Source organism: Nothobranchius furzeri, chromosome 6, assembly GCF_043380555.1.
Source record: "Nothobranchius furzeri strain GRZ-AD chromosome 6, NfurGRZ-RIMD1, whole genome shotgun sequence".
Taxonomy (NCBI): Eukaryota; Metazoa; Chordata; class Actinopteri; order Cyprinodontiformes; family Nothobranchiidae; genus Nothobranchius; species Nothobranchius furzeri.
The window spans coordinates 2,586,668-2,613,150 of NC_091746.1; the positions used below are offsets into that span (position 1 = coordinate 2,586,668).

A 26,483-nucleotide genomic window follows, 5' to 3' on the forward strand; every position below is an offset into this window, starting at 1 on the left:
TTAAGTCCCAGCCTGGTGGGAGAGCTGAAACCTGGGTCGGACCTGGTCTGCAGCACAGCTCAGCAGAACCAAGAAGCTGAGGGCAGTGTGCATGTTTAAGTCTCTGCCTGGTGGGGGAGCTGAAACCTGGGTCGCACCTGGTCTATGGCAGAGCTCAGCAGCCTCCAGAAGCTGATGGCAGTGTGTCTTCAATTCCCTGCGGGGTGCAGGAGCTGAAACCTGGGTCGTACCTGGTCTATAGCAGAGCTCAGCAGCCTCCAGAAGCTGATGGCAGTGTGTGTTTAATTCCCTGCCTGGTGGGAGAGCTGTAACCTGGATCGGACCTGGTCTATAGCAGAGCTCAGCAGCCTCCAGAAGCTGATGGCAGTGTGTCTTTAATTCCCTGCGGGGTGGGAGAGATGAAACCTGGGTCGGACCTGGTCTGCAGCAGGGCCCATTACCACTCAGAAGCTGATGGCAGTGTGTGTTTAGGTCCCTGCGGGGTGGAGGAGCTGAAAGCTGGGTCGGACCTGGTCTATAGCAGAGCTCAGCAGCCTCCAGAAGCTGATGGCAGTGTGTCTTTAAGTCCCTGCCTGGTGGAGGAGCAGAAACCTGGGTCGGACTTGGTGTGCAGCAGGGCCCATCACCATCCAGAAGCTGATTGCTGTGTGTGTTTAAGTCCCTGCGGGGTGGGAGAGCCATAACCCGGGTCGGACCTTGTCCACAGCAGAGCTCAGCAGCCCAGTTGCAGATGGCAGTGTGTGTTTAGTTCCCTGCGGGGTGCAGGAGCAGAATCCCGGGTCGGACCTGGTCTGCAGCAGAGCTCAGCAGCCTCCAGTTGCAGATGGCAGTGTGTGTTTAGTTCCCTGCGGGGTGCAGGAGCAGAAACCTGGGTCGGACCTGGTCTGCAGAAGAGCTCAGAAGCCTCCAGAAGCTGATGACAGTGTGTGTTTAAGTCCCTGCCTGGTGGGAGAGCCGATACCTGGGTCGGACCTGGTCTACAGCAGAGCTCAGCAGCCCCCAGAAGCTGATGGCAGTGTGTGTTTAAGTCCCTGCGGGGTGCAGGAGCTGAAACCTGCGTCGGACCTGGTCTGCAGCAGGGCCCATCACCGTCCAGCAGCTGATGGCTGCGTGTGTTTAAGTCCCTGCGGGGTGCAGGAGCTGAAACCTGGGTCGGACCTGCTCTATAGTAGAGCTCAGCAGCCTCCAGCAGCTGATTGCAGTGTGTGTTTAAGTCCCTGCCTGGTGGGAGAGCTGGAACCTGGGTCGGACCTGCTCTATAGTAGAGCTCAGCAGCCTCCAGCAGCTGATGGCAGTGTGTTTTTAATTCCCTGCGGGGTGCAGGATGCATAACCTGGGTCGGACCTGGCTTATAGCAGGGCTCAGCAGCCTCCAGTTGCTGATGGCAGTGTGTGTTTAATTCCTAGTGGGGTGCAGGAGCTGAAACCTGGGTCGGACCTGGTCTGCAGCAGGGCTCAGCAGCCCCCAGAAGCTGATGGCTGTGTGTGTTTAAGTCCCTGCGGGGTGGATGAGCCGAAACCTGGGTCGGACCTGGTCTGCAGCTTGTCTCAGCAGCATCCAGAAGCTGATGGCAGTGTGTGTTTAATCCCCTGCGGGGTGGGAGAGCTGAAACCTGGGTCGGACCTGGTCTAAAGCAGGGCCCATCACCACCCAGATGCTGATGGGCGTGTGTCTTTAATCCCCTGCGGGGTGGAGAGGCAGAAACCTAGGTCGGACCTGGTCTGCAGCAGGGCTCTGCAGCCTCCAGAAGCTGATGGCAGTGTGTGTTTAGTTCCCTGCGGGGTGGAGGAGCAGAAACCTGGGTCGCACCTGGTCTATAGCAGAGCTCAGCAGCCTCCAGAAGCTGATGGCAGTGTGTCTTTATTTCCCAGTGGGGTGCAGGAGCTGAAACCTGGGTCGGACCTGGTCTATAGCAGAGCTCAGCAGCCTCCAGAACCTGATGGCAGTGTGTGTTTAAGTCCCTGCCTGGTGGGAGAGCTGAAACCTGGGTCGGACCAGGTCTGCAGCAGGGCTCAGCAGCCTCCAGAAGCTGATGGCAATGTGTCTTTAATCCTCTGCGGGGTGCAGGAGCTGAAACCTGGGTCGGACCTGCTCTATAGTAGAGCTCAGCAGCCTCCAGAAGCTGATGGCAGTGTGTCTTTAAGTACCTGTGGGGTGGGATAGCTGAAACCTGGGTCGTACCTGGTCTATAGCAGAGCTCAGCAGCCTCCAGAAGCTGATGGCAGTGTGTGTTTAATTCCCTGCCTGGTGGGAGAGCTGTAACCCGGGTCGGACTTGCTCTGCAGCAGGGCCCATCACCATCCAGAAGCTGATGGCAGTGTGTCTGTAATCCCCTGCGGGGTGGAGGAGCAGAAACCTGGGTAGGACCTGGTCTGCAGCAGGGCTCAGCAGCCTCCAGAAGCTGATGGCAGTGTGTGTTTAATTCCTAGTGGGGTGCAGGAGCTGAAACCTGGGTCAGACCTGGTCTATAGCAGAGCTCAGCAGCCTCTAGAAGCTGATGGCGGTGTGTCTTTAATTCCCTGCGCGGTGGGAGAGATGAAACCTGGGTCGGACCTGGTCTGCAGCAGGGCCCATTACCACTCAGAAGCTGATGGCAGTGTGTGTTTAGGTCCCTGCGGGGTGGAGGAGCTGAAAGCTGGGTCGGACCTGGTCTATAGCAGAGCTCAGCAGCCTCCAGCAGCAGATGGCAGTGTGTGTTTAGTTCCCTGCGGGGTGCAGGAGCAGAAACCTGGGTCGGACCTGGTCTGCAGCATGTCTCAGCAGCATCCACAAGCTGATGGCATTGTGTCTTTAAGTCCCTGCGGGGTGGAGGAGCTTAGACCTGGGTCGGACCTGGTCTGCAGCATGTCTCAGCAGCATCCACAAGCTGATGGCAGCGTGCCTCTAAGTCCCTGCGGGGTGGAGGAGCAGAAACCTGGGTCGGACCTGGCCCGCAGCGGAGCTCAGCAGCCTCCAGCAGCTGATGGCAGTGTGTGTTTGATCCCCTGCGGGGTGGGAGAGCTGAAACCTGGGTCGGACCTGGTCTGCAGCAGGGCCCATTACCACTCAGAAGCTGATGGCAGTGTGTGTTTAGGTCCCTGCGGGGTGGAGGAGCTGAAAGCTGGGTCGGACCTGGTCTTTAGCAGAGCTCAGCAGCCCCCAGAAGCTGATGGCAGTGTGTCTTTAATCCCCTGCGGGGTGCAGGAGCTGAAACCTGGGTCGGACCTGGTCTGCAGCAGAGCTCAGCAACCAGCAGAAGGTGATGGCAGTGTGTGTTTAGTTCCCTGCGGGGTGGAGGAGCAGAAACCTGGGTCGGACCTGGTCTGCAGCAGAGCTCAGCAGCCAGCAGAAGGTGATGGCAGTGTGTGTTTAAGTCCCTGCGGGGTGCAGGAGCTGAAACCTGGGTCGGACCTGCTCTATAGTAGAGCTCAGCAGCCTCCAGAAGCTGATGGCAGTGTGTGTTTAGTTCCCTGCGGGGTGGAGGAGCAGAAACCTGGGTCGGACCTGGTCTGCAGAAGAGCTCAGCAGCCTCCAGAAGCTGATGACAGTGTGTGTTTAGTTCCCTGCGGGGTGGAGGAGCTGAAACCTGGGTCGGACCTGCTCTATAGTAGAGCTCAGCAGCCTCCAGAAGCTGATGGCAGTGTGTGTTTAGTTCCCTGCGGGGTGGAGGAGCAGAAACCTGGGTCGGACCTGGTCTGCAGCAGGGCTCAGCAGCCTCCAGTTGCAGATGGCAGTGTGTGTTTAGTTCCCTGCGGGGTGCAGGAGCAGAAACTTGGGTCGGACCTGGTCTGCAGAAGAGCTCAGCAGCCTCCAGAAGCTGATGACAGTGTGTGTTTAAGTCCCTGCCTGGTGGGAGAGCCGATATCTGGGTCGGACCTGGTCTATGGCAGAGCTCAGCAGCCTCCAGAAGCTGATGGCAGTGTGTCTTAAATTCCCTGCGGGGTGCAGGAGCTGGAACCTGGGTCGGACCTGGTCTGCAGCATGTCTCAGCAGCCTCCAGAAGCTGATGGCTGTGTGTGTTTAAGTCCCTGCGGGGTGGGAGAGCTGAAACCTGGGTCGGACCTGGTCTGCAGCAGGGCTCAGCAGCCCCCAGAAGCTGATGGCTGTGTGTCTTTAAGTCCCTGCGGGGTGGAGGAGCCGAGACCTGGGTCGGACCTGGTCTGCAGCAGGGCTCAGCAGCATCCGGTTGCAGATGGCAGTGTGTGTTTAGTTCCCTGTCTAGGAGGTGGTGGGATGGGACGTATCTCAGAGGCGTTATGTGAGCGTACCACCATGGCCTGAGCAACTGCGACTACTGAGAGTACACCCAGTACAGACAGCGAGATCATTTTTTTCTTGGGTGTTGTACGTGTGGGTACAGCCGCTTTAATGGCAGTGAGAGCAAGTGGTCAAATGTATTTATAGGTCACTAGCAGAAACTAAGGCACGTGGTCAGAGTGTAATCGTAACCACCGTAGCTCTTGTCATAATTTAATATATATAGAAATCAGAAACGGGCATGTCAGGATAGACATCACGAGTGATAATGCCGCCAGTATCTGTGTGCGCTTGAGAGCACCTTGTTGTTCTACTGTGGTGCCCACGCCGCCGGGTCTGTAAATGTCATCGACCTTCTTTATATACGCATACGCTAAAGACCGTATATTCTCTATGGATTTGAACAAGTCCTTTGTTTCGAGTAACGCTTGAGCTGTCTCGAGCGTGATGTTGTGAGTGTACGCCAGTGTTTCGCGTGCACCGAGGTCCGAAAGGGCGTGCGCTACAACTATTAACCTTGGTTTGGGAGTGTGGCGAAACGCTCGCTCCGCTGTAATGGGCAGATGCAATGTTATCACCTGGTACGTTTCGTTAGTCGGGTCGTAACACACCGGTCCGTGACACGGACCGTCACATTGTATGGGGCACAGTAAGGACAACACGCCGCCGACCGTGACTTCGCACTCGACATGGGATCGCCAGGAACTTACTTAAGGACTATCATCTCATTTGGCATTTACTCACGGACCCAAGAAATCAGTTCCGAAAAATGGTCGAGAATTATAACTTGTCTAATAGCAACTGGAAGATATGTTGCGTCATAAGCCTCTGATGGTTCACAAGGTGCACGGTCCACTCGAAATCCTAATGCTGTATTTGTAGTACATACACTAAGTGTTCTCTGTTGATGTCAGACTGGAGTTTTATTAGAGTTTTACTTTGCAACAATGGGATTCAAGCAATTGATGTGTATAATTTTAATAGTGTACAATGCTACTATTCCTAGGCTGAATGTATGACATGGCTCTTATGTATCATTATGTATCGTTTCCATTAAGTATTAATTTAAATAAAGTCCCTCTGTCCTCAGTGCTAGGTTGTGGGTTTAATACACATTATTATGATCAACCTGTTGAATAGTATAATAACAATATTCCTGTAAAAGTCATTTAGTAATGAACAACCTCAGTTCTGTGAAAGAACATCATGTCTCTGATGTGTACACTGCAGGCCTGACCGGGGTTTGCACGCAAGGGCCTGTGTGTGTGTGTGTGTGTGTGTGTGTGTGTGTGTGTGTGTGTGTGTGCGTGTGTGTGTGTGTGTGTGTGTGTGTGTGTGTGTGTGTGTGTGTGTGTGTGTGTGTGTGTGTGTGTGTGTGAGTGTGTGTGTGTGTGTGTGAAACAAATAAAGATAAATATAGCTAGTGCGGCCACGAGCGGTCGTGCAGGGTAGAGGCTGCGCGAAAACGCCTCTAAAACAAGCGCGTGCCCACGCCCGATCCGTGGAAGCACGTAGAACTAGCAAACGTACTAGCAGAAATCAACGATCGCACACGGGTCATTGAGTGTATACAGGGTTCGTCTGCGTGTGTGGCATTGGGCAATCTAGCGGCAACCGAGTGGCCTGAAGGCGGAACCGGCCAACCCGTCGCCCTCACCATCGTTGCGCTTCGAGATGAACTATTGCTAAAGATGATCGTCCTCGTCAACAACGGTGCTACCAGAGTTACCACGACATGCGCCTTAAAAGCGTTCTCGTTTGGGTCAGCGCCACCAGAATTGAATCGGCAAGTCAGCGGATATTACACAACTCGTAACGAAGACCCTCTCCGTGACCTCGCGGCCAGTGTGCGCAGTGTACAGCAAATGACAAACGATGTTGCGAGCGATATATCGGAAAAACTTTGCACTGACGCGACGGTCACCACTGCAGGTTGTGTGAGTCACGCGCAAAGTGCCATATCAAATGTGCGCAAGCTAGTGACAAGCAACTTCACCAGATCCCACCAGGTCCCGACCCAGGTTTCTGCTCCTCCACCCCGCAGGGGATTACAGACACACTGCCATCAGCTTCTGGATGGTGATGGGCCCTGCTGCAGAGCAAGTCCGACCCGGGTTACAGCTCTCCCACCAGGCAGGGAATTAAACACACACTGCCATCAGCTTCTGGAGGCTGCTGAGCTCTGCTATAGACCAGGTACGACCCAGGTTTCAGCTATCCCACCCCACAGGTACTTAAAGACACACTGCCATCAGCTTCTGGAGGCTGCTGAGCTCTACTATAGAGCAGGTCCGACCCAGGTTTCAGCTCCCCCACCAGGCAGAGACTTAAACACGCACACTGCCATCAGCTTCTTGGGGCTGCTGAGCTGTGCTGCAGACCAGGTCCGACCCAGGTTTCAGCTCTCCCACCAGGCTGGGACTTAAACACACACTGCCATCAGCTTCTGGAGGCTGCTGAGCTGTGCTATAGACCAGGTCCGATCCAGGTTACAGCTCTCCCACCCCGCAGGGTCTTAAACACACACACTGCCATCAGCATCTGGGTGGTGATGGGCCCTGCTTTAGACCAGGTCCGACCCAGGTTTCAGCTCTCCCACCAGGCAGAATCTTAAACACACACACTGCCATCAGCTGCTGGAGGCTGCTGAGCTCCGCTATAGACCAGGTCCGACCCAGGTTCCTGCTCCTGCACCCCGCAGAGGATTAAAGACACATTGCCATCAGCTTCTGGAGGCTGCTGAGCCCTGCTGCAGACCAGGTCCGACCCAGGTTTCTGCTCCTGCACCCCACAGAGGATTAAAGACACACTGCCATCAGCATCTGGGTGGTGATGGGCCCTGCTTTAGACCAGGTCCGACCCAGGTTTCAGCTCTCCCACCAGGCAGGGTCTTAAACACACACACTGCCATCAGCTGCTGGAGGCTGCTGAGCTCCGCTATAGACCAGGTCCGACCCAGGTTCCTACTCCTGCACCCCGCAGAGGATTAAAGACACATTGCCATCAGCTTCTGGAGGCTGCTGAGCCCTGCTGCAGACCTGGTCCGACCCAGGTTTCAGCTCTCCCACCAGGCAGGGACTTAAACGCACACTGCCATCAGGTTCTGGAGGCTGCTGAGCTCTGCTATAGACCAGGTCCGACCCAGGTTTCAGCTCCTGCACCCCACTGGGAAATAAAGACACACTGCCATCTGCAACTGGAGGCTGCTGAGCCCTGCTGCAGACCAGGTCCGACCCAGGTTTCAGCTCCTGCACCCCGCAGGGAATTAAAAACACACCGCCGTCAGCTTCTGGAGGCTGCTGATCTCTGCTGCAGGCCAGGTCCGACGCAGGTTTCTGCTCCTCCACCCCACAGAGGATTAAAGACACACTGCCATCAGCATCTGGGTGGTGATGGGCCCTGCTTTAGACCAGGTCCGACCCAGGTTTCAGCTCTCCCACCAGGCAGGGTCTTAAACACACACACTGCCATCAGCTGCTGGAGGCTGCTGAGCTCCGCTATAGACCAGGTCCGACCCAGGTTCCTACTCCTGCACCCCGCAGAGGATTAAAGACACATTGCCATCAGCTTCTGGAGGCTGCTGAGCCCTGCTGCAGACCTGGTCCGACCCAGGTTTCAGCTCTCCCACCAGGCAGGGACTTAAACGCACACTGCCATCAGGTTCTGGAGGCTGCTGAGCTCTGCTATAGACCAGGTCCGACCCAGGTTTCAGCTCCTGCACCCCACTGGGAAATAAAGACACACTGCCATCTGCAACTGGAGGCTGCTGAGCCCTGCTGCAGACCAGGTCCGACCCAGGTTTCAGCTCCTGCACCCCGCAGGGAATTAAAAACACACCGCCGTCAGCTTCTGGAGGCTGCTGATCTCTGCTGCAGGCCAGGTCCGACGCAGGTTTCTGCTCCTCCACCCCGCAGGGACTTAAACACACACTGCCTTCAGCATCTGGGTGGTGATGGGCCCTGCTTTAGACCAGGTCCGACCCAGGTTGCAGCTCTCCCACCAGGCTGGGACTTAAACACACACTGCCATCAGCTTCTGGAGACTGCTGAGCTCTGCTATAGACCAGGTCCGATCCAGGTTACAGCTCTCCCACCCCGCAGGGACTTGAACACACACTGCCATCAGCTTCTGGAGGCTGCTGAGCTCTGCTATAGACCAGGTGCGACCCAGGTTTCTGCTCCTCCACCCCGCAGGGAACTAAAAACACTGCCATCAGCTTCTGGAGGCTGCCGAGCCCTGCTGCAGACCAGGTCCGACCCAGGCTTCTGCCTCTCCACCCCGCAGGGGATTAAAGACACACGCCCATCAGCATCTGGGTGGTGATGGGCCCTGCTTTAGACCAGGTCCGACCCAGGTTTCAGCTCTCCCACCCCGCAGGGGATTAAACACACACTGCCATCAGCTTCTGGAGGCTGCTGAGCTCCGCTGCGGGCCAGGTCCGACCCAGGTTTCTGCTCCTGCACCCCGCAGGGAACTAAACACACACTGCCATCTGCAACCGGATGCTGCTGAGCCCTGCTGCAGACCAGGTCCGACCCAGGTTTCTGCTCCTGCACCCCGCAGGGAACTAAACACACACTGCCATCTGCAACCGGATGCTGCTGAGCCCTGCTGCAGACCAGGTCCGACCCAGGTTTCAGCTCTCCCACCCCGCAGGGACTTAAACACACACAGCCATCAGCTTCTGGAGGCTGCTGAGACATGCTGCAGACCAGGTCCGACCCAGGTTATGGCTCCTGCACCCCGCAGGGAATTAAAAACACACCGCCATCAGCTTCTGGAGGGTGATGGGCTCTGCTGCGGACCAGGTCCGACCCAGGTTATGGCTCCTGCACCCCGCAGGGAATTAAAAACACACCGCCATCAGCTTCTGGAGGGTGATGGGCTCTGCTGCGGACCAGGTCCGACCCAGGTTATGCCTCCTGCACCCTGCAGGGAATTAAAAACACACTGCCATCAGCTGCTGGAGGCTGCTGAGCTCTACTATAGAGCAGGTCCGACCCAGGTTTCAGCTCCTGCACCCCGCAGGGAATTGAAGACACACTGCCATCAGCTTCAGGAGGCTGCTGAGCTCTGCCATAGACCAGGTCCGACCCAGGTTCCAGCTCTCCCACCAGGCAGGGACTTAAACACACACTGCAATCAGCTGCTGGAGGCTGCTGAGCTCTACTATAGAGCAGGTCCGACCCAGGTTTCAGCTCCTGCACCCCGCAGGGACTTAAACACACGCAGCCATCAGCTGCTGGAGGGTGATGGGCCCTACTGCAGACCAGGTCCGACCCAAGTTTCAGCTCTCCCACCCCGCAGGGGATCAAACACACACTGCCATCAGCTTCTGGAGGCTGCTGAGCTCTACTATAGAGCAGGTCCGACCCAGGTTTCAGCTCCTGCACCCCGCAGGGACTTAAACACACACTGCCATCAGCTTCTGGAGGCTGCTGAGCTCTTCTGCAGACCAGGTCCGACCCAGGTTTCTGCTCCTGCACCCCGCAGGGAACAAAACACACACTGCCATCTGCAACTGGAGGCTGCTGAGCCCTGCTGCAGACCAGGTCCGACCCAGGTTTCAGCTCCTCCACCCCGCAGGGAACTAAACACACACTGCCATCAGCTTCTGGAGGCTGCTGAGCTCTACTATAGAGCAGGTCCGACCCAGGTTTCAGCTCCTGCACCCCGCAGGGACTTAAACACACACTGCCATCACCTTCTGCTTGCTGCTGAGCTCTGCTGCAGACCAGGTCCGACCCAGGTTTCAGCTCCTGCACCCCGCAGGGGATTAAAGACACACTGCCATCAGCTTCTGGGGGCTGCTGAGCTCTGCTAAAGACCAGGTCCGACCCAGCTTTCAGCTCCTCCACCCCGCAGGGACCTAAACACACACTGCCATCAGCTTCTGAGTGGTAATGGGCCCTGCTGCAGACCAGGTCCGACCCAGGTTTCAGCTCCTCCACCCCGCAGAGGATTAAAGACACATTGCCATCAGCTTCTGGAGGCTGCTGAGCCCTGCTGCAGACCAGGTCCGACCCAGGTTTCAGCTCTCCCACCAGGCTGGGACTTAAACGCACACTGCCATCAGCTTCTGGAGGCTGCTGAGCCCTGCTGCAGACCAGGTCCGACCCAGGTTTCTGCCTCTCCACCCCGCAGGGGATTAAACACACACTGCCATCAGCTTCTGGAGGGTGCTGAGGTCCGCTGCGGGCCAGGTCCGACCCAGGTTTCAGCTCTCCCACCAGGCTGGGACTTAAACACACACTGCCATCAGCTTCTGGAGGCTGCTGAGCCCTGCTGCAGACAAGGTCCGACCCAGGTTTCTGTTCCTCCACCCCGCAGGGGATTACAGACACACTGCCATCAGCTTCTCGTGGCTGCTGAGCCCTGCTGCACACCAAGTCCGACCCAGGTTTCTGCTCCTCCACCCCGCAGGTAATTAAAGACACACTGCCATCAGCTTCTGGATGGTGATGGGCCCTGCTGCAGAGCAAGTCCGACCCGGGTTACAGCTCTCCCACCCCGCAGGGGATCAAACACACACTGCCATCAGCTTCTGGAGGCTGCTGAGCTCTACTATAGAGCAGGTCCGACCCAGGTTTCAGCTCCTGCACCCCGCAGGGACTTAAACACACGCAGCCATCAGCTGCTGGACGGTGATGGGCCCTGCTATAGACCAGGTCCGACCAGGTTTCAGCTCTCCCACCCCGCAGAGACTTAAAGACACACTGCCATCAGCTTCTGGATGCTGCTGAGACATGCTGCAGACCAGGTCCGACACAGGTTTCAGCTCCTGCACCCCGCAGGGACTTAAAAACACACTGCCATCAGCTTCTGGAGGCTGCTGAGCCCTGCTGCAGACCAGGTCCGACCCGGATTTAAGCTCTGCCACCCAGCAGGGACTTAAACACACACTGCCATCAGCTTCTGGGGGCTGCTGAGCTCTGCTGTAGACCAGGTCCGACCCAGGTACCGGCTCTCCCACCAGGCAGGGACTTAAACACACACTGTCATCAGCTTCTGGAGGCTGCTGAGCTCTTCTGCAGACCAGGTCCGACCCAGGTTTCTGCTCCTGCACCCCGCAGGGAACAAAACACACACTGCCATCTGCAACTGGAGGCTGCTGAGCCCTGCTGCAGACCAGGTCCGACCCAAGTTTCAGCTCTCCCACCCCGCAGGGGATCAAACACACACTGCCATCAGCTTCTGGAGGCTGCTGAGCTCTACTATAGAGCAGGTCCGACCCAGGTTTCAGCTCCTGCACCCCGCAGGGACTTAAACACACACTGCCATCAGCTTCTGGAGGCTGCTGAGCTCTTCTGCAGACCAGGTCCGACCCAGGTTTCAGCTCCTGCACCCCGCAGGGACTTAAACACACACTGCCATCAGCTTCTGGAGGCTGCTGAGCTCTTCTGCAGACCAGGTCCGACCCAGGTTTCTGCTCCTGCACCCCGCAGGGAACAAAACACACACTGCCATCTGCAACTGGAGGCTGCTGAGCCCTGCTGCAGACCAGGTCCGACCCAGGTTTCAGCTCCTCCACCCCGCAGGGAACTAAACACACACTGCCATCAGCTTCTGGAGGCTGCTGAGCTCTACTATAGAGCAGGTCCGACCCAGGTTTCAGCTCCTGCACCCCGCAGGGACTTAAACACACACTGCCATCACCTTCTGCTTGCTGCTGAGCTCTGCTGCAGACCAGGTCCGACCCAGGTATCAGCTCCTGCACCCCGCAGGGGATTAAAGACACACTGCCATCAGCTTCTGGGGGCTGCTGAGCTCTGCTAAAGACCAGGTCCGACCCAGCTTTCAGCTCCTCCACCCCGCAGGGACCTAAACACACACTGCCATCAGCTTCTGAGTGGTAATGGGCCCTGCTGCAGACCAGGTCCGACCCAGGTTTCAGCTCTCCCACCCCGCAGGGGATCAAACACACACTGCCATCAGCTGCTGGAGGCTGATGAGCTCCGCTATAGACCAGGTCCGACCCAGGTTCCTGCTCCTGCACCCCGCAGAGGATTAAAGACACATTGCCATCAGCTTCTGGAGGCTGCTGAGCCCTGCTGCAGACCAGGTCCGACCCAGGTTTCAGCTCTCCCACCAGGCTGGGACTTAAACGCACACTGCCATCAGCTTCTGGAGGCTGCTGAGCCCTGCTGCAGACCAGGTCCGACCCAGGTTTCTGCCTCTCCACCCCGCAGGGGATTAAACACACACTGCCATCAGCTTCTGGAGGGTGCTGAGGTCCGCTGCGGGCCAGGTCCGACCCAGGTTTCAGCTCTCCCACCAGGCTGGGACTTAAACACACACTGCCATCAGCTTCTGGAGGCTGCTGAGCCCTGCTGCAGACCAGGTCCGACCCAGGTTTCTGTTCCTCCACCCCGCAGGGGATTACAGACACACTGCCATCAGCTTCTCGAGGCTGCTGAGCCCTGCTGCACACCAAGTCCGACCCAGGTTTCTGCTCCTCCACCCCGCAGGTAATTAAAGACACACTGCCATCAGCTTCTGGATGGTGATGGGCCCTGCTGCAGAGCAAGTCCGACCCGGGTTACAGCTCTCCCACCCCGCAGGGGATCAAACACACACTGCCATCAGCTTCTGGAGGCTGCTGAGCTCTACTATAGAGCAGGTCCGACCCAGGTTTCAGCTCCTGCACCCCGCAGGGACTTAAACACACGCAGCCATCAGCTGCTGGACGGTGATGGGCCCTCCTATAGACCAGGTCCGACCAGGTTTCAGCTCTCCCACCCCGCAGAGACTTAAAGACACACTGCCATCAGCTTCTGGATGCTGCTGAGACATGCTGCAGACCAGGTCCGACACAGGTTTCAGCTCCTGCACCCCGCAGGGACTTAAAAACACACTGCCATCAGCTTCTGGAGGCTGCTGAGCCCTGCTGCAGACCAGGTCCGACCCGGATTTAAGCTCTGCCACCCAGCAGGGACTTAAACACACACTGCCATCAGCTTCTGGGGGCTGCTGAGCTCTGCTGTAGACCAGGTCCGACCCAGGTACCGGCTCTCCCACCAGGCAGGGACTTAAACACACACTGTCATCAGCTTCTGGAGGCTGCTGAGCTCTTCTGCAGACCAGGTCCGACCCAGGTTTCTGCTCCTGCACCCCGCAGGGAACAAAACACACACTGCCATCTGCAACTGGAGGCTGCTGAGCCCTGCTGCAGACCAGGTCCGACCCAGGTTTCAGCTCCTCCACCCCGCAGGGAACTAAACACACACTGCCATCAGCTTCTGGAGGCTTCTGAGCTCTACTATAGAGCAGGTCCGACCCAGGTTTCAGCTCCTGCACCCCGCAGGGACTTAAACACACGCAGCCATCAGCTGCTGGACGGTGATGGGCCCTGCTATAGACCAGGTCCGACCCAGGTTTCAGCTCTCCCACCCCGCAGGGACTTAAAGACACACTGCCATCAGCTTCTGGATGCTGCTGAGCCCTGCTGCAGACCAGGTCCGACCCGGATTTAAGCTCTGCCACCCAGCAGGGACTAAAACACACACTGCCATCAGCTTCTGGGGGCTGCTGAGCTCTTCTGCAGACCAGGTCCGACCCAGGTTTCTGCTCCTGCACCCCGCAAGGAACAAAACACACACTGCCATCTGCAACTGGAGGCTGCTGAGCCCTGCTGCAGACCAGGTCCGACCCAGGTTTCAGCTCCTCCACCCCGCAGGGAACTAAACACACACTGCCATCAGCTTCTGGAGGCTGCTGAGCTCTACTATAGAGCAGGTCCGACCCAGGTTTCAGCTCCTGCACCCCGCAGGGACTTAAACACACACTGCCATCACCTTCTGCTGGCTGCTGAGCTCTGCTGCAGACCAGGTCCGACCCAAGTTTCAGCTCCTGCACCCCGCAGGGGATTAAAGACACACTGCCATCAGCTTCTGGGGGCTGCTGAGCTCTGCTAAAGACCAGGTCCGACCCAGCTTTCAGCTCCTCCACCCCGCAGGGACCTAAACACACACTGCCATCAGCTTCTGAGTGGTAATGGGCCCTGCTGCAGACCAGGTCCGACCCAGGTTTCAGCTCTCCCACCCCGCAGGGGATCAAACACACACTGCCATCAGCTGCTGGAGGCTGCTGAGCTCCGCTATAGACCAGGTCCGACCCAGGTTCCTGCTCCTGCACCCCGCAGAGGATTAAAGACACATTGCCATCAGCTTCTGGAGGCTGCTGAGCCCTGCTGCAGACCAGGTCCGACCCAGGTTTCTGCCTCTCCACCCCGCAGGGGATTAAACACACACTGCCATCAGCTTCTGGAGGCTGCTGAGCTCCGCTGCGGGCCAGGTCCGTAGAGAAGCCCAAGCAAGACGCGCCCCGAGGAGCGTCTTGCCACATGTCAACACTGGGTCTGACTGAGCGCCTCCAGGAGAGAGGCCCAAGCAAGACACGCCCCGAGGAGCGTCTTGACACTTGTAAACACTGGGTCTGACTGAGGGCCTCCATGAGAGAAGCCCAAGCAAGACGCGCCCCGAGGAGAGTCTTGCCACATGTCAACACTGGGTCTGACAGAGGGCATCCAAGAGAGAGGCCCAAGCAATACGCGCCCCGAGGAGCGTCTTGCCACATGTCAGCACTCGGTCTGACTGAGCGCCTCCAGGAGAGAGGCCCAAGCAAGAAGCGCCCCGAGGAGCGTCTTGCCACGTGTCAACACTGGGTCTAATGGAGGGCCTTCTGGAGAGAGGCCCAAGCAAGACGCGCCCCGAGGAGCATCTTGCCACATGTCAACAATGGGTCTGACTGAGGGCCTCCAGGAGAGAAGCCCAAGCAAGACGCGCCCCGAGGAGCTTCTTGCCACATGTCAGCACTCGGTCTGACTGAGCGCCTCCAGGAGAGAGGCCCAAGCAAGACGCGCCCCGAGGAGCGTCTTGACACATGTCTCCTCTGGGTCTGACTGAGCGCCTCCAGGAGAGAGGCCCAAGCAAGAAGCGCCCCGAGGAGCGTCTTGCCACGTGTCAACACTGGGTCTAATGGAGGGCCTTCTGGAGAGAGGCCCAAGCAAGACGCGCCCCGAGGAGCATCTTGCCACATGTCAACAATGGGTCTGACTGAGGGCCTCCAGGAGAGAGGCCCAAGCAAGACACGCCCCGAGGAGCATCTTGACACATGTCAACACTGGGTCTGACTGAGGGCCTCCATGAGAGAAGCCCAAGCAAGACGCGCCCCGAGGAGAGTCTTGCCACATGTCAACACTGGGTCTGACAGAGGGCATCCAGGAGAGAGGCCAAAGCAAGACGCGCCCCAAGGAGCGTCTTGACACATGTCAGCACTGGGTCTGACAGAGGGCCTCCATGAGAGAGGCCCAAGCAAGACGCGCCCCGAGGAGTGTCTTGCCACATGTCAACACTGGGTCTGACTGAGCGCCTCCAGGAGAAAGGCCCAAGCAAGACGCGCCCCGAGGAGCGTCTTGCCACGTGTCAACACTGGGTCTGACTTAGCGCCTCCAGGAGAGAGGCCCAAGCAAGATGCGCCCCGAGGAGCGTCTCGCCACGTGTCACCACTGGGTCTGACTGAGCTCCTCCAGGAGAGAGGCCCAAGCAAGACGTGCCCCGAGGAGCGTCTTGCCACGTGTCACCACTGGGTCTGATTGAGCACCTCCAGGAGAGAGGCCCCAGCAAGACGCGCCCCGAGGAGCGTCTTGCCTTATGTCAGCACTCGGTCTGACTGAGCGCCTCCAGGAGAGAGGCCCAAGCAAGACGCGGCCCGAGGAGCGTCTTGCCACATGTCACTACTCACTACTCGGCCTAACTGAGCGCCTCCAGGAGAGAGGTCCAAGCAAGACGCGCCCCGAGGAGCGTCTTGCCACATGTCACTACTCGGTCTGACTGAGCGCCTGCAGGAGAGAGGCCCAAGCAAGACGTGCCCCGAGGAGCGTCTTGCCACATGTCAACAATGGGTCTGACTGAGGGCCTCCAGGAGAGAAGCCCAAGTAAGACGCGCCCCGAGGAGTGTCTTGCCACATGTCAACACTGGGTCTGACTGAGGGCCTTCTGGAGAGAGGCCCAAGCAAGACGCGCCCCGAGGAGCGTCTTGCCACATGTCAACAATGGGTCTGACTGAGGGCCTCCAGGAGAGAAGCCCAAGCAAGACGCGCCCCGAGCAGCGTCTTGCCACATGTCAGCACTCGGTCTGACTGAGTGCCTCCAGGAGAGAGGCCCAAGCAAGACGTGCTCCGAGGAGCGTCTTGCCACATGTCAACACTGGGTCTGACTGAGCGCCTCCAGGAGAGGCCCAAGCAAGACGCGCCCCGAGGAGCGTCTTGCCACATGTGAACACTGGGTCTGACTGAGCGCCTCCAGGAGAGAGGCCCAAGCAAGACGCGCCCGGAGGAGCGTCTTGCCACATGTCAGCACTCGGTCTGACTGAGCGCCTCCAGGAGAGAGGCCCAAGCAAGACGCGCCCCGAGGAGCATCTTGACACATGTCTCCTCTGGGTCTGACTGAGCGCCTCCAGGAGAGAGGCCCAAGCAAGACGTGCCCCGAGGAGCATCTTGCCACATGTCAACACTGGGTCTGACTGAGTGCCTCCATGAGAGAAGCCCCAGCAAGACGCGCCCCGAGGAGCATCTTGCCACATGTCAACACTGGGTCTGACTGAGAACCTCCAGGAGAGAGGCCCAAGCAAGACACGCCCTGAGGAGCGTCTTGCCACATGTCAACACTGGGTCGACTGAGCGCCTCCAGGAGAGAGGCCCAAGCAAGACGCGCCCCGAGGAGCGTCTTGTCAAATGTCACTACTCGGTCTGACTGAGCGCCTCCAGGAGAGAGGCCCAAGCAAGACGTGCCCCGAGGAGCGTCTTGCCACATGTCAACAATGGGTCTGACTGAGGGCCTCCAGGAGAGAAGCCCAAGCAAGAAGCGCCCCGAGGAGCGTCTTGCCACATGTCAACACTGGGTCTGACTGAGCGCCTCCAGGAGAGAGGCCCAAGCAAGACACGCCCCGAGGAGCGTCTTGACACATGTCAACACTGGGTCTGACTGAGGGCCTAAATGAGAGAAGCCCAAGCAAGACGCGCCCCGAGGAGAGTCTTGCCACATGTCAACACTGGGTCTGACAGAGGGCATCCAGGAGAGAGGCCCAAGCAATTTGCGCCCCGAGGAGCGTCTTGCCACATGTCAGCACTCGGTCTGACTGAGCGCCTCCAGGAGAGAGGCCCAAGCAAGAAGCGCCCCGAGGAGCGTCTTGCCACGTGTCAACACTGGGTCTGATTGAGGGCCTTCTGGAGAGAGGCCCAAGCAAGACGCGCCCCGAGGAGCGTCTTGCCACATGTCAACAATGGGTCTGACTGAGGGCCTCCAGGAGAGAAGCCCAAGCAAGACGCGCCCCGAGGAGCTTCTTGCCACATGTCAGCACTCGGTCTGACTGAGCGCCTCCAGGAGAGAGGCCCAAGCAAGACGCGCCCCGAGGAGCGTCTTGACACATGTCAACACTGGGTCTGACAGAGGGTCTCCAGGAGAGAGGCCCAAATAAGACGCGCCCCGAGGAGCGTCTTGCCACATGTCAACAATGGGTCTGACTGAGGGCTTCCAGGAGAGAAGCCCAAGCAAGACGCGCCCCGAGGAGCGTCTTGACACATTTCTCCTCTGGGTCTGACTGAGCGCCTCCAGGAGAGAGGCCCAAGCAAGACGTGCCCCGAGGAGCGTCTTGCCACATGTCAACACTGGGTCTGACTGAGTGCCTCCATGAGAGAAGCCCCAGCAAGACGCGCCCCGAGGAGCATTTTGCCACATGTCAACACTGGGTCTGACTGAGAACCTCCAGGGGAGAGGCCCAAGCAAGACGCGCCCCGAGGAGCGTCTTTCCACATGTCAACACTCGGTCTGTTCCCATCAAAGAGCCTTTATTACCCATTTCCCATAGTAAAGAAAACACCGCAGCAGTCACATCGTTGTGGGCGGGCCTACCCTCAGACAGCAGAGCGCTGCTCACAACAGGTGACAGCAGCCGGTACCATGGGCGTCGCACCCGTGGGGGATTCAACACCCACACTTTTCCAGCTGTTTTGCTCACCTCCACACCAGTCTGGTTTCTTTACGTCACACTCACTCTGTTTGCCTCATCTCCTTCTTCACCTCCGCTTCTGACAGCCGATGTCGGGTTTCCAGGAGAGCAGGAGAGGGAGGGACGGAAGAGCTCGACTGAATAATTTTACATCTTGATATTAGCTGTACAAAGTCTGAGTTTGATAAAGTGAAGAACAACCATTTGCAGAGGTTTATAATAGGCGCGGCGCCAGGTTTTCATTTTTGGGTGGGCCACGGTAATTCTGGATGGACCGTAATAAGCAGTGCCTTAAGTGAAGCAGGCAGGTCGCGCTAGAAAATTTAGTTTAAAAAGACGTCATAAATGTGTTCCCCCGTCATTTTTATTTATAAAATATGAAGTAAAAACTCCCAATTTAATTTTCATTCATTTGTCATTAATATGTAGTCTACACCAGTACGTTAAGTGGACCAACTTCCAGTAAACGCAAAGCATCCAGCCCACCTCTCCAAATGCGTAAAATGTGCATCAGCCGCTAGTTAGGCGTGCCGCGCGCACCGTCAGCTATCAGCCCAGACAAGAGCAGAGCAAATAGAGAAAGAATAGAGGATAATTGTGTCTGGATGTGGATGGAGATTACATTTTACAGCAGCCTGATCATCATTTAAACACGTAAACCATCACCTGGCTTCTAGTCCACGCTATCAGCATTATTTTAATTGGTGTGTGTGTGTGTGTTCCACTTCAAACACTGGTCTAACCAACCAGACCTGCGTGTCCAGTAACATATTAATGTTACAATTAAACAGTTTCACTTCATGTAGGCTAGGAACGTTTCACCTGCCGTGGCCCGACCGCTTCTGCTCCACATAAACTTTGTGCGTGATCAAATGTCTCTACAGGTGCTTTCTGAGCTGAAGAGGCGACTGGATGCGTCATGCGTCTCCATATTAGAGACGGGAACAAGCGCTGTTCAGCCAAACTTTCATAATTTCATAAAAATAACATTTTTCCAAATGACATCCCTCAGAGAGACCGGGTTTCCAGACCGCTTCAGTGGGAGGAAATCAACGAACATCCTTGAGTATATCCGTCAAAATAAACAGTCAAATGGAAATATCTGTAACCTGTCATTTAACTGTTTTGCCTTCCTGTGAAGATTGTTGCAAAGAGAAAGAATTAAACTTGATTAACCCCAGAGCCACGCGCACTGCGCTGTACGTCGTGACTGTAAATGAGGGGGAAACGATTTAATCGGATCCTTTTCTTTTCAACATGGTTTAATGTAAAGTTTCATTCAGTACAAACTTTAGTTACACCAATCTAACGAGACAGAGCCTGGATTTGGATTCTGAACAGTTTAAACATGTTTAAAACGGAGACATGCGTGACGCGTCTAAAATTCGCACCTGCTCCGCTATTATGGAAATTAAACTAACAAGATGAATAGCATGAACTTATTTTAGGCACAGACAATATCACCCACACTTTTGAAAAGGTTGCAACGCGCCTGATCGCTCGTGTACGTCAAAGTTATCTTTCGTAAGAAGATAATCAATAAAACGATTTATATAAAGTGGATCCAGAAGCTGTAGCCCGTCTCTGCCGACAATATTTTGATATTTTTCACCCTGTTGGTGGTTTTACTGAGCAGGTGCCACTTTTGTCACGCGATTCTTTTTAAAACATGTTTAGACTGTTCAGAATACAAATCCGGGCTCTGTCACGTTTGATTGTTGTAATTAAACTTTGTAGGTGGGGAAGGTCAGAAAGCAGCTCAGAAGCGCATATGATTACGCACAAGCGTGACGCGTCAACCCGGTCTCACAGTAAGACCGGGTTGGACCTGTTCAGGTTCACGCAGACAATCTTTACATTTAGAATTGGCATACAGATGTAAAATTAATGCAGTAAAATATAAAGCATTTTATTTAAATATCCATTCATTATTTTAAAAGTACAGAGAGCCGCATCAGATGGATGGAGGAGCCGCATGCGGCTCCAGAGCCGCGGGGTGCCGACCCCTGTGCTAGCCTACTTTATTGTCCCCAGCAATTTTTAAACCCCACTCAAGTGTATGGTTATTGTCCCCAGCAATTCGGAAAACAAACTGACGGCCTTGGTTGAACCCCCACTCCTCTGTTTGGTCTCCTTTTTTATTACAGCCCACCACTTCCAGTCTGGGTTGTAACAATCTGCAGACAGATTTCTGAGTATCTCCTCCATTGGTACACAGATCCTCACTGAGCCATGTACTGTGAACAAATAGTTTCTCCATGATATTATCCAGCAAGGTCCCGTTTTTGTCAAAACAAGGGTGAGGTAATGAAAAAATAGAAATATTTCATTAAATTAACATTTAAATTATTTATATGCATCATAAAAAAAACATGTTTTGAAATATATAAAGTGCACCAAACTTGACTCAGTCCATTCAACAATTCTAAATGGACAATTATGTAACTCATCAATTAATTATTTGAAAGGATAATTTGTCAATTAAATACTGAAAAAAATAAACAATTCATTAATGAGGCAAGAACTTTTCTTTCTCTCTCTCTCTCTCTCTCTCTCTCTCTCTGGAAGCCCCACTCTAAGGGAGTTTGCAGTGTATTAGTGAGTCATATATTGTACAACCACAGTCATAATGTTTTCAATCAGTAGTTTTATTTCAGTTTGTATTTTTCCAGTATCACAAAAAATGTAATTTTATATGGTTAAAACCATCTAGCTTATGAGCACTTTTTAAAACACTGCCCAGCAAACATTCGGACGTTTAATGACAGTTGAACGGTCACAACTGTAAAATACCTGAAATTAAGGAAAATTACCAAGACATCTACTGCATTTTCCTTTGCCCGGACTCGAACCCGGATCCTCCGGGGCGAGAGTCACCCACTCTCCCAGCTGAGCTATGCCAGGAACTACTGAATAGCAGACTTTTTTATATAGATAGGTAGAGGGTAAAGTGCGGGGTACACTAACCAATCAGAGGACAGAGAAGATCTGCCACAGGCCATGCCTCCAGAGTGCCAAAAGCCCTTACAGCCGAGCGAGCAGGAGTCAGAAACCGAGCGCGCAGAGAGGCTGCCGAGCGCGCACATAGGCTGCCGCACGCGCACGTTTTCCTCTGCCGTGTGCTCGTTGACAACGCGCGCACACAGGTTTGTCACTTGTGCACATCCTTGTGCGCTCACAGACACAGTTTGCTCCCTCTCAGTGCACGAATGACCTCTCGCCATGTATATTTCCGCTCGCGAGTCCCGTTCACACGCGCGCTGCCATGTATATTTTCGCTCGCGAGTCCCGTTCACACGCGCGCTGTGGACCCAATGCGCGTGCACGGATTGTGGCACGCTTTAAACGCCATAGATCTCTCTAGGACATTCAGAAGCCAAGTTAGAATCCCACAAAGGTGTAACTTGACTACTTCTTTAAAGTGACACCAGGCCCGGTGACCTTTGGGACATGGTTTGACCCCCTATAGGAATGTGCGATCATCATGAAACGTTCAGATCACTTACAACTCAATAGATTCTACCTTCTTGTAACGTTTCAGCCTGATTGGACCTTGTTTTCACACAAATGAACCCAGAATGATGTGAAATTGTGCTTCGTGCAACATAATTCTGGGTGCCATTTAAAAACCATAAGTGCTAATGACTCCATTCCTTTTTGTGGTAATGGGGGCTGTGAATTTGAGTACTCTAAAACAAACCTGACCTCTCTAGGATATTCAGAAGCCAAGTTATAAGCCCACAAAGGTGTAACTGGACTACTTCTTTAAATTGACACCAGATCCGGTGACCTTTAGGACATGGTTTGACCCCCTTAGGAAAGTGCTATCATCATGAAACGTTCAGATCACTTTAGAGGTGTGAATCTTCACTAGTCTCACGATTCGATTCGATTACGATTATTGTGTCAGCGATTCAATTCGATTCGATATCTCGATGCATCACGATGCATCACGATTATTTCATGTGGATTTCATGTCATCAATAAATATATGTTAGACATTTGCTTTTTTATTTAACAAAAACTTTTATTTGCATAAATATGCAGTAAACAGCTTTCTGATAACAGTCCTTGGGACAGTGTAAAAGTACCAAACATTTGAAGCTTTAGTTTGCATTTAAGAGGATTGCACAGCAAAAAAAAAATCTCTTTCCTCATTAAACAATAATGTCTCAGGCTGTCGGAAAAACATGTTCTGTAGATGCTAACAAAATATTTAACAACTCTGAACAACCGTAAATGAGAAATAATTATTTGGAAAGTATTCTCTCCTGTGATAACAGTCCTTATACAAAAGTGAAAAACTTTAAATTTAAGAGGACTTAAGAACATAAAAAAATATCTCCTTATTTGACATTCACTTCTCAGGCTGTGTGGGGGGAAAGAAACGTGTTCTTCAGATGTTTGCAAAATCTACCAATACTGGCATATTTTGGAAAACCCACGAATAATACATAACAGTCCTTGGGACAACAAAAAGTGCAAACATTTTAACATTTGTTTGAATTTAAGAAGATGTACTGAAAAGTAATAATGATGACTAGTTAACATTTGGAAGTTGAAGGTTTTTGTGCAAAAACACCAGTTGATCTACATGCTGTGGTTTGAGAGTAGATCTTTTGGCCGTGATAACGTCTCCAGCAGTGGAGAAAACACGTTCTGCAGATACACTTGTTCCAGGGATGCAAAGGTATCGTTTTGACAGTCGAGCCAGGAGAGGAAATGTAACCTTGTGTACCCTCCACCAGTTTAAAGGGTCCTCTGACAGGGGCAATGATGACGTTTTCAAATAATTATCCATTTCCTCTTCAGCTCTGACATAGGGGGTCTTGGATTCTTCACTAACCTCAACATCATTGAAAGACTGTCCCAGCAAGCTCACAAGTAATGATGTAGGCTTTCTTTTAGCAGCCGAGGGATCGTCTGCCGAGGTTCCATCCTTCTGAACTTCGGGTTGCACCGGAACTTTTGGGTGCATGGCCAGAATACACTCCTGCTGTTTAGGGAAAAAATAAAAAATCATTATTTTATCTGATAGGGAACTTACTAGTCTGTCTAAATTGTATGGCTTTCAATATTTTAAAATATTTAATGATTAATCACACTTTTGAAAATGTTGATGTACCTTATCATAATATTTATTTTTATTATGATAAAAGCATTCCGGTGGATTTACTCATTTTATGCTAATGTAAATAATTACTTACAGCACCAAACATGGCAAATTATTAAGAATATTATACAGAAATGTATATGTTAATTCAAAAAGAAAGTGATGAATTTACCTCCAAACATGTTGCCTCCTCAGTCACTTCTCTGTAGACATCTGATCGCTCCTTCTCTGTCAGGAAAGGTAATCCCTTAAAGCGGGGATCCAGGGCCGAGGCTGTACAAAGCATTTTCTTCTCTGCCTCAGAGCTGTACCTGTTCATGAGATCTGTTCTGACAGCATTCTTGATGTCGGGAATCATGGGTGAGTCGCTGATGCTGCTGGTCATGTTTTGGAGAAGTTGTGCCTTGAGTGGAGCAATCAAGGAGATGGTTGGATTGCTTTCCTCAGATATTAGTGTGGTTGCATCTTTCATTGCTTTTAATGCACTGACAGCGTCTTCAGCATTAGATACATCTGTCTCGTTGAGTGTGCAGATGTCAGACTCTCCTTTTCTAACTTCCGGTGACAACAAGGTGGCACAAATGGCAGGTTGCTGTTCCAAAAACCTCTGGACCATGTCGTAGGAACTGTTCCACCTTGTTGGTACATCTGTGAGTAGTGTTTGATTTTTCAGACCCAAGCATTTCTGATTTACCTTTAAACAGTGGCTTGCTGTTGTGCTACGATGGAAGAATATGGATATACGTCTGATTCTTCCCAGAAGCCTGGTAAGCGATGCAACTCGAAGCCCACGCTGTGATGCCAGGTTCAATGTGTGAGCAAAGCATCTGACATGTTTGAATTTTCTGATTTGAGCTGCAAGAATCATGTTTGAAGCATTGTCTGTAACCAGGACAATATCTTTATCTGACAGCTGCCACTCTGAAACAACATCTGAAAGTAGCTCTGCCAGATGTGCACCTGTGTGAGACTCATAAACAGCTCTCGTCTGCAGCACGAGGGAAATAATCTGCCAGTCCTCGCTCATGTAGTGTGCCGTCACTGTAATATAGGACTCTGTTGCCACTGAAGTCCAGGAATCGCATGTTATTGCTACTAAATTAGCTTTGCTCATGGAGGTTAATATCTTGGCTTTGGTTTCATCATACAGTGCAGGAATTACCTGTTCTGCGAAGTGGCTACGTGCAGGGACCTTGTATCGTGGCTCCAGTGTCTTTAACATGTGTTTGAACCCAGGGTTTTCCACGACAGAATACGGTCGTAAATCCTTCGCAATGAAAGCCCCCACAGCCTGGGTTATTTTCTTCCCTTTTTCCGAGTTGGGAGGTATTATTGAGAGAGCCGCATTAATTTTTGGCTGCGCAGGGCTGGGCGGTTCAACAGCCGGTGTTATTGTTAGCAACTCAGGGTGGAAACGGCTAACATGATTCCTTAAATTGGTGGTGTTCCCGACGTATTTAATCTTGCTGTGGCAGGTTTTACACACGGCATATGACATGTCCAAATCATGTCTCCCTGATTGTTGGTAAAATCCAAAACGGCTCCATATGTCTGCTTTCAGTGTCTTTGGAGGGTCTTTTATCTGTAACGCTAACTCGGAGCTTAGTTCCGCCATGACCGCAAAGGCGCCAGTGCGCAGCTGCATTCGTCGCTCCATTATGACGTATGAAGTAAGGGACAAAATCAGCCGATGCTAGGCTAAAAGATTCATGTTGCGGTTGGAAAACAAACATTATGTTATAATCGATTATAGGGCGCTTCTGCATCGATGCATAATCATTTATGTCCGCATCGCAATGCATCGATTATATGATTATTTTAAACGGCTCTAGATAACTTACAACTCAATTGATTCTACCTTCCTGTAACGTTTCTGCCTGATTGGACCTTGTTTTCCCACAAATGAACCCAGAATGATGTGAAATTGTGCTTCGTGCAACATAATTCTGGGTGCCATTTAAAAACCATAAGTGCTAATGACTCCATTCCTTTTTGTGGTTGTAGGAGCTGTTGATTGGAGTACACTAAAACAAACCTTATCTCTCTAGGACATTCAGAAGCCAAGTTATAAGCCCACAAATGTGTAACTGGACTACTTCTTTAAATTGACACCAGATCTGGTGACCTTTGGGACATGGCTTGACCCCCTTAGGAAAGTGCTATCATCAAGAAACGTTCAGATCACCTACAACTCAATAGATTCTACCTTCCTGTAACGTTTCAGCCTGATTGGACCTTGTTTTCACACAAATGGACCCAGAATGATGTGAAATTGTGCTTCGTGCAACAGAATTCTGCGTGCCATTTAAAAACCATAAGTGCTAATGACTCCATTCCTTTTTGTGGTTGTAGGGGCTGTTGATTGGAGTACACTAAAACTAACCTGATCTCTCTAGGACATTCAGAAGCCAAGTTATAAGCCCACAAATGTGTAACTAGACTACTTCTTTAAAGTGACACCAGGCCTGGTGACCTTTGGGACATGGTTTGACCCCCTATAGGAATGTGCGATCATTATGAAACGTTCAGATCACTTACAACTCAATAGATTCTACCTTCTTGTAATGTTTCAGCCTGATTGGACCTTGTTTTCACACAAATGGACCCAGAATGATGTGAAATTGTGCTTCGTGCATCATAATCCTGGGTGCCATTTACAAACCATAAGTGCTAATGACTCCATTCCTTTTTGTGGTTGTAGGGGCTGTTGATTGGAGTACATTAAAACAAACCTGATCTCTCTAGGACATTCAGAAGCCAAGTTAGAATCCCACCAAGGTGTAACTTGACTACTTCTTTAAAGTGACACCAGGCCCGGTGACCTTTGGGACATGGTTTGACCCCCTATAGGAATGTGCGATCATCATGAAACGTTCAGATAACTTACAACTCAATAGATTCTACCTTCTTGTAACGTTTCAGCCTGATTGGACCTTGTTTTCACACAAATGAACCCAGAATTATGTGAAATTGTGCTTCGTGCAACATAATTCTGGCTGCCATTTAAAAACCATAAGTGCTAATGACTCCATTCCTTTTTGTGGTAATGGGGGCTGTTAATTGGAGTACTCTAAAACAAACCTGACCTCTCTAGGATATTCAGAAGCCAAGTTATAAGCCCACAAAG

At 53.0% G+C, this 26,483-nt stretch overlaps 1 protein-coding gene across 1 annotated transcript; it reads right to left on the minus strand.

Annotated features, from left to right (window-relative positions):
* Positions 1-25,013, minus strand: LOC139070453 (E3 SUMO-protein ligase ZBED1-like). The gene is made up of 4 exons (XM_070552711.1): positions 23,529-25,013; positions 22,838-23,239; positions 21,272-21,365; positions 1-107 (listed from the first exon to the last, which is right to left on the minus strand). The coding sequence occupies exons 1-4, from the start codon at positions 25,011-25,013 to the stop codon at positions 1-3; spliced, it is 2,088 nt and encodes a 695-aa protein (XP_070408812.1).
* Between the last annotated feature and the right edge of the window lie 1,470 nt (positions 25,014-26,483).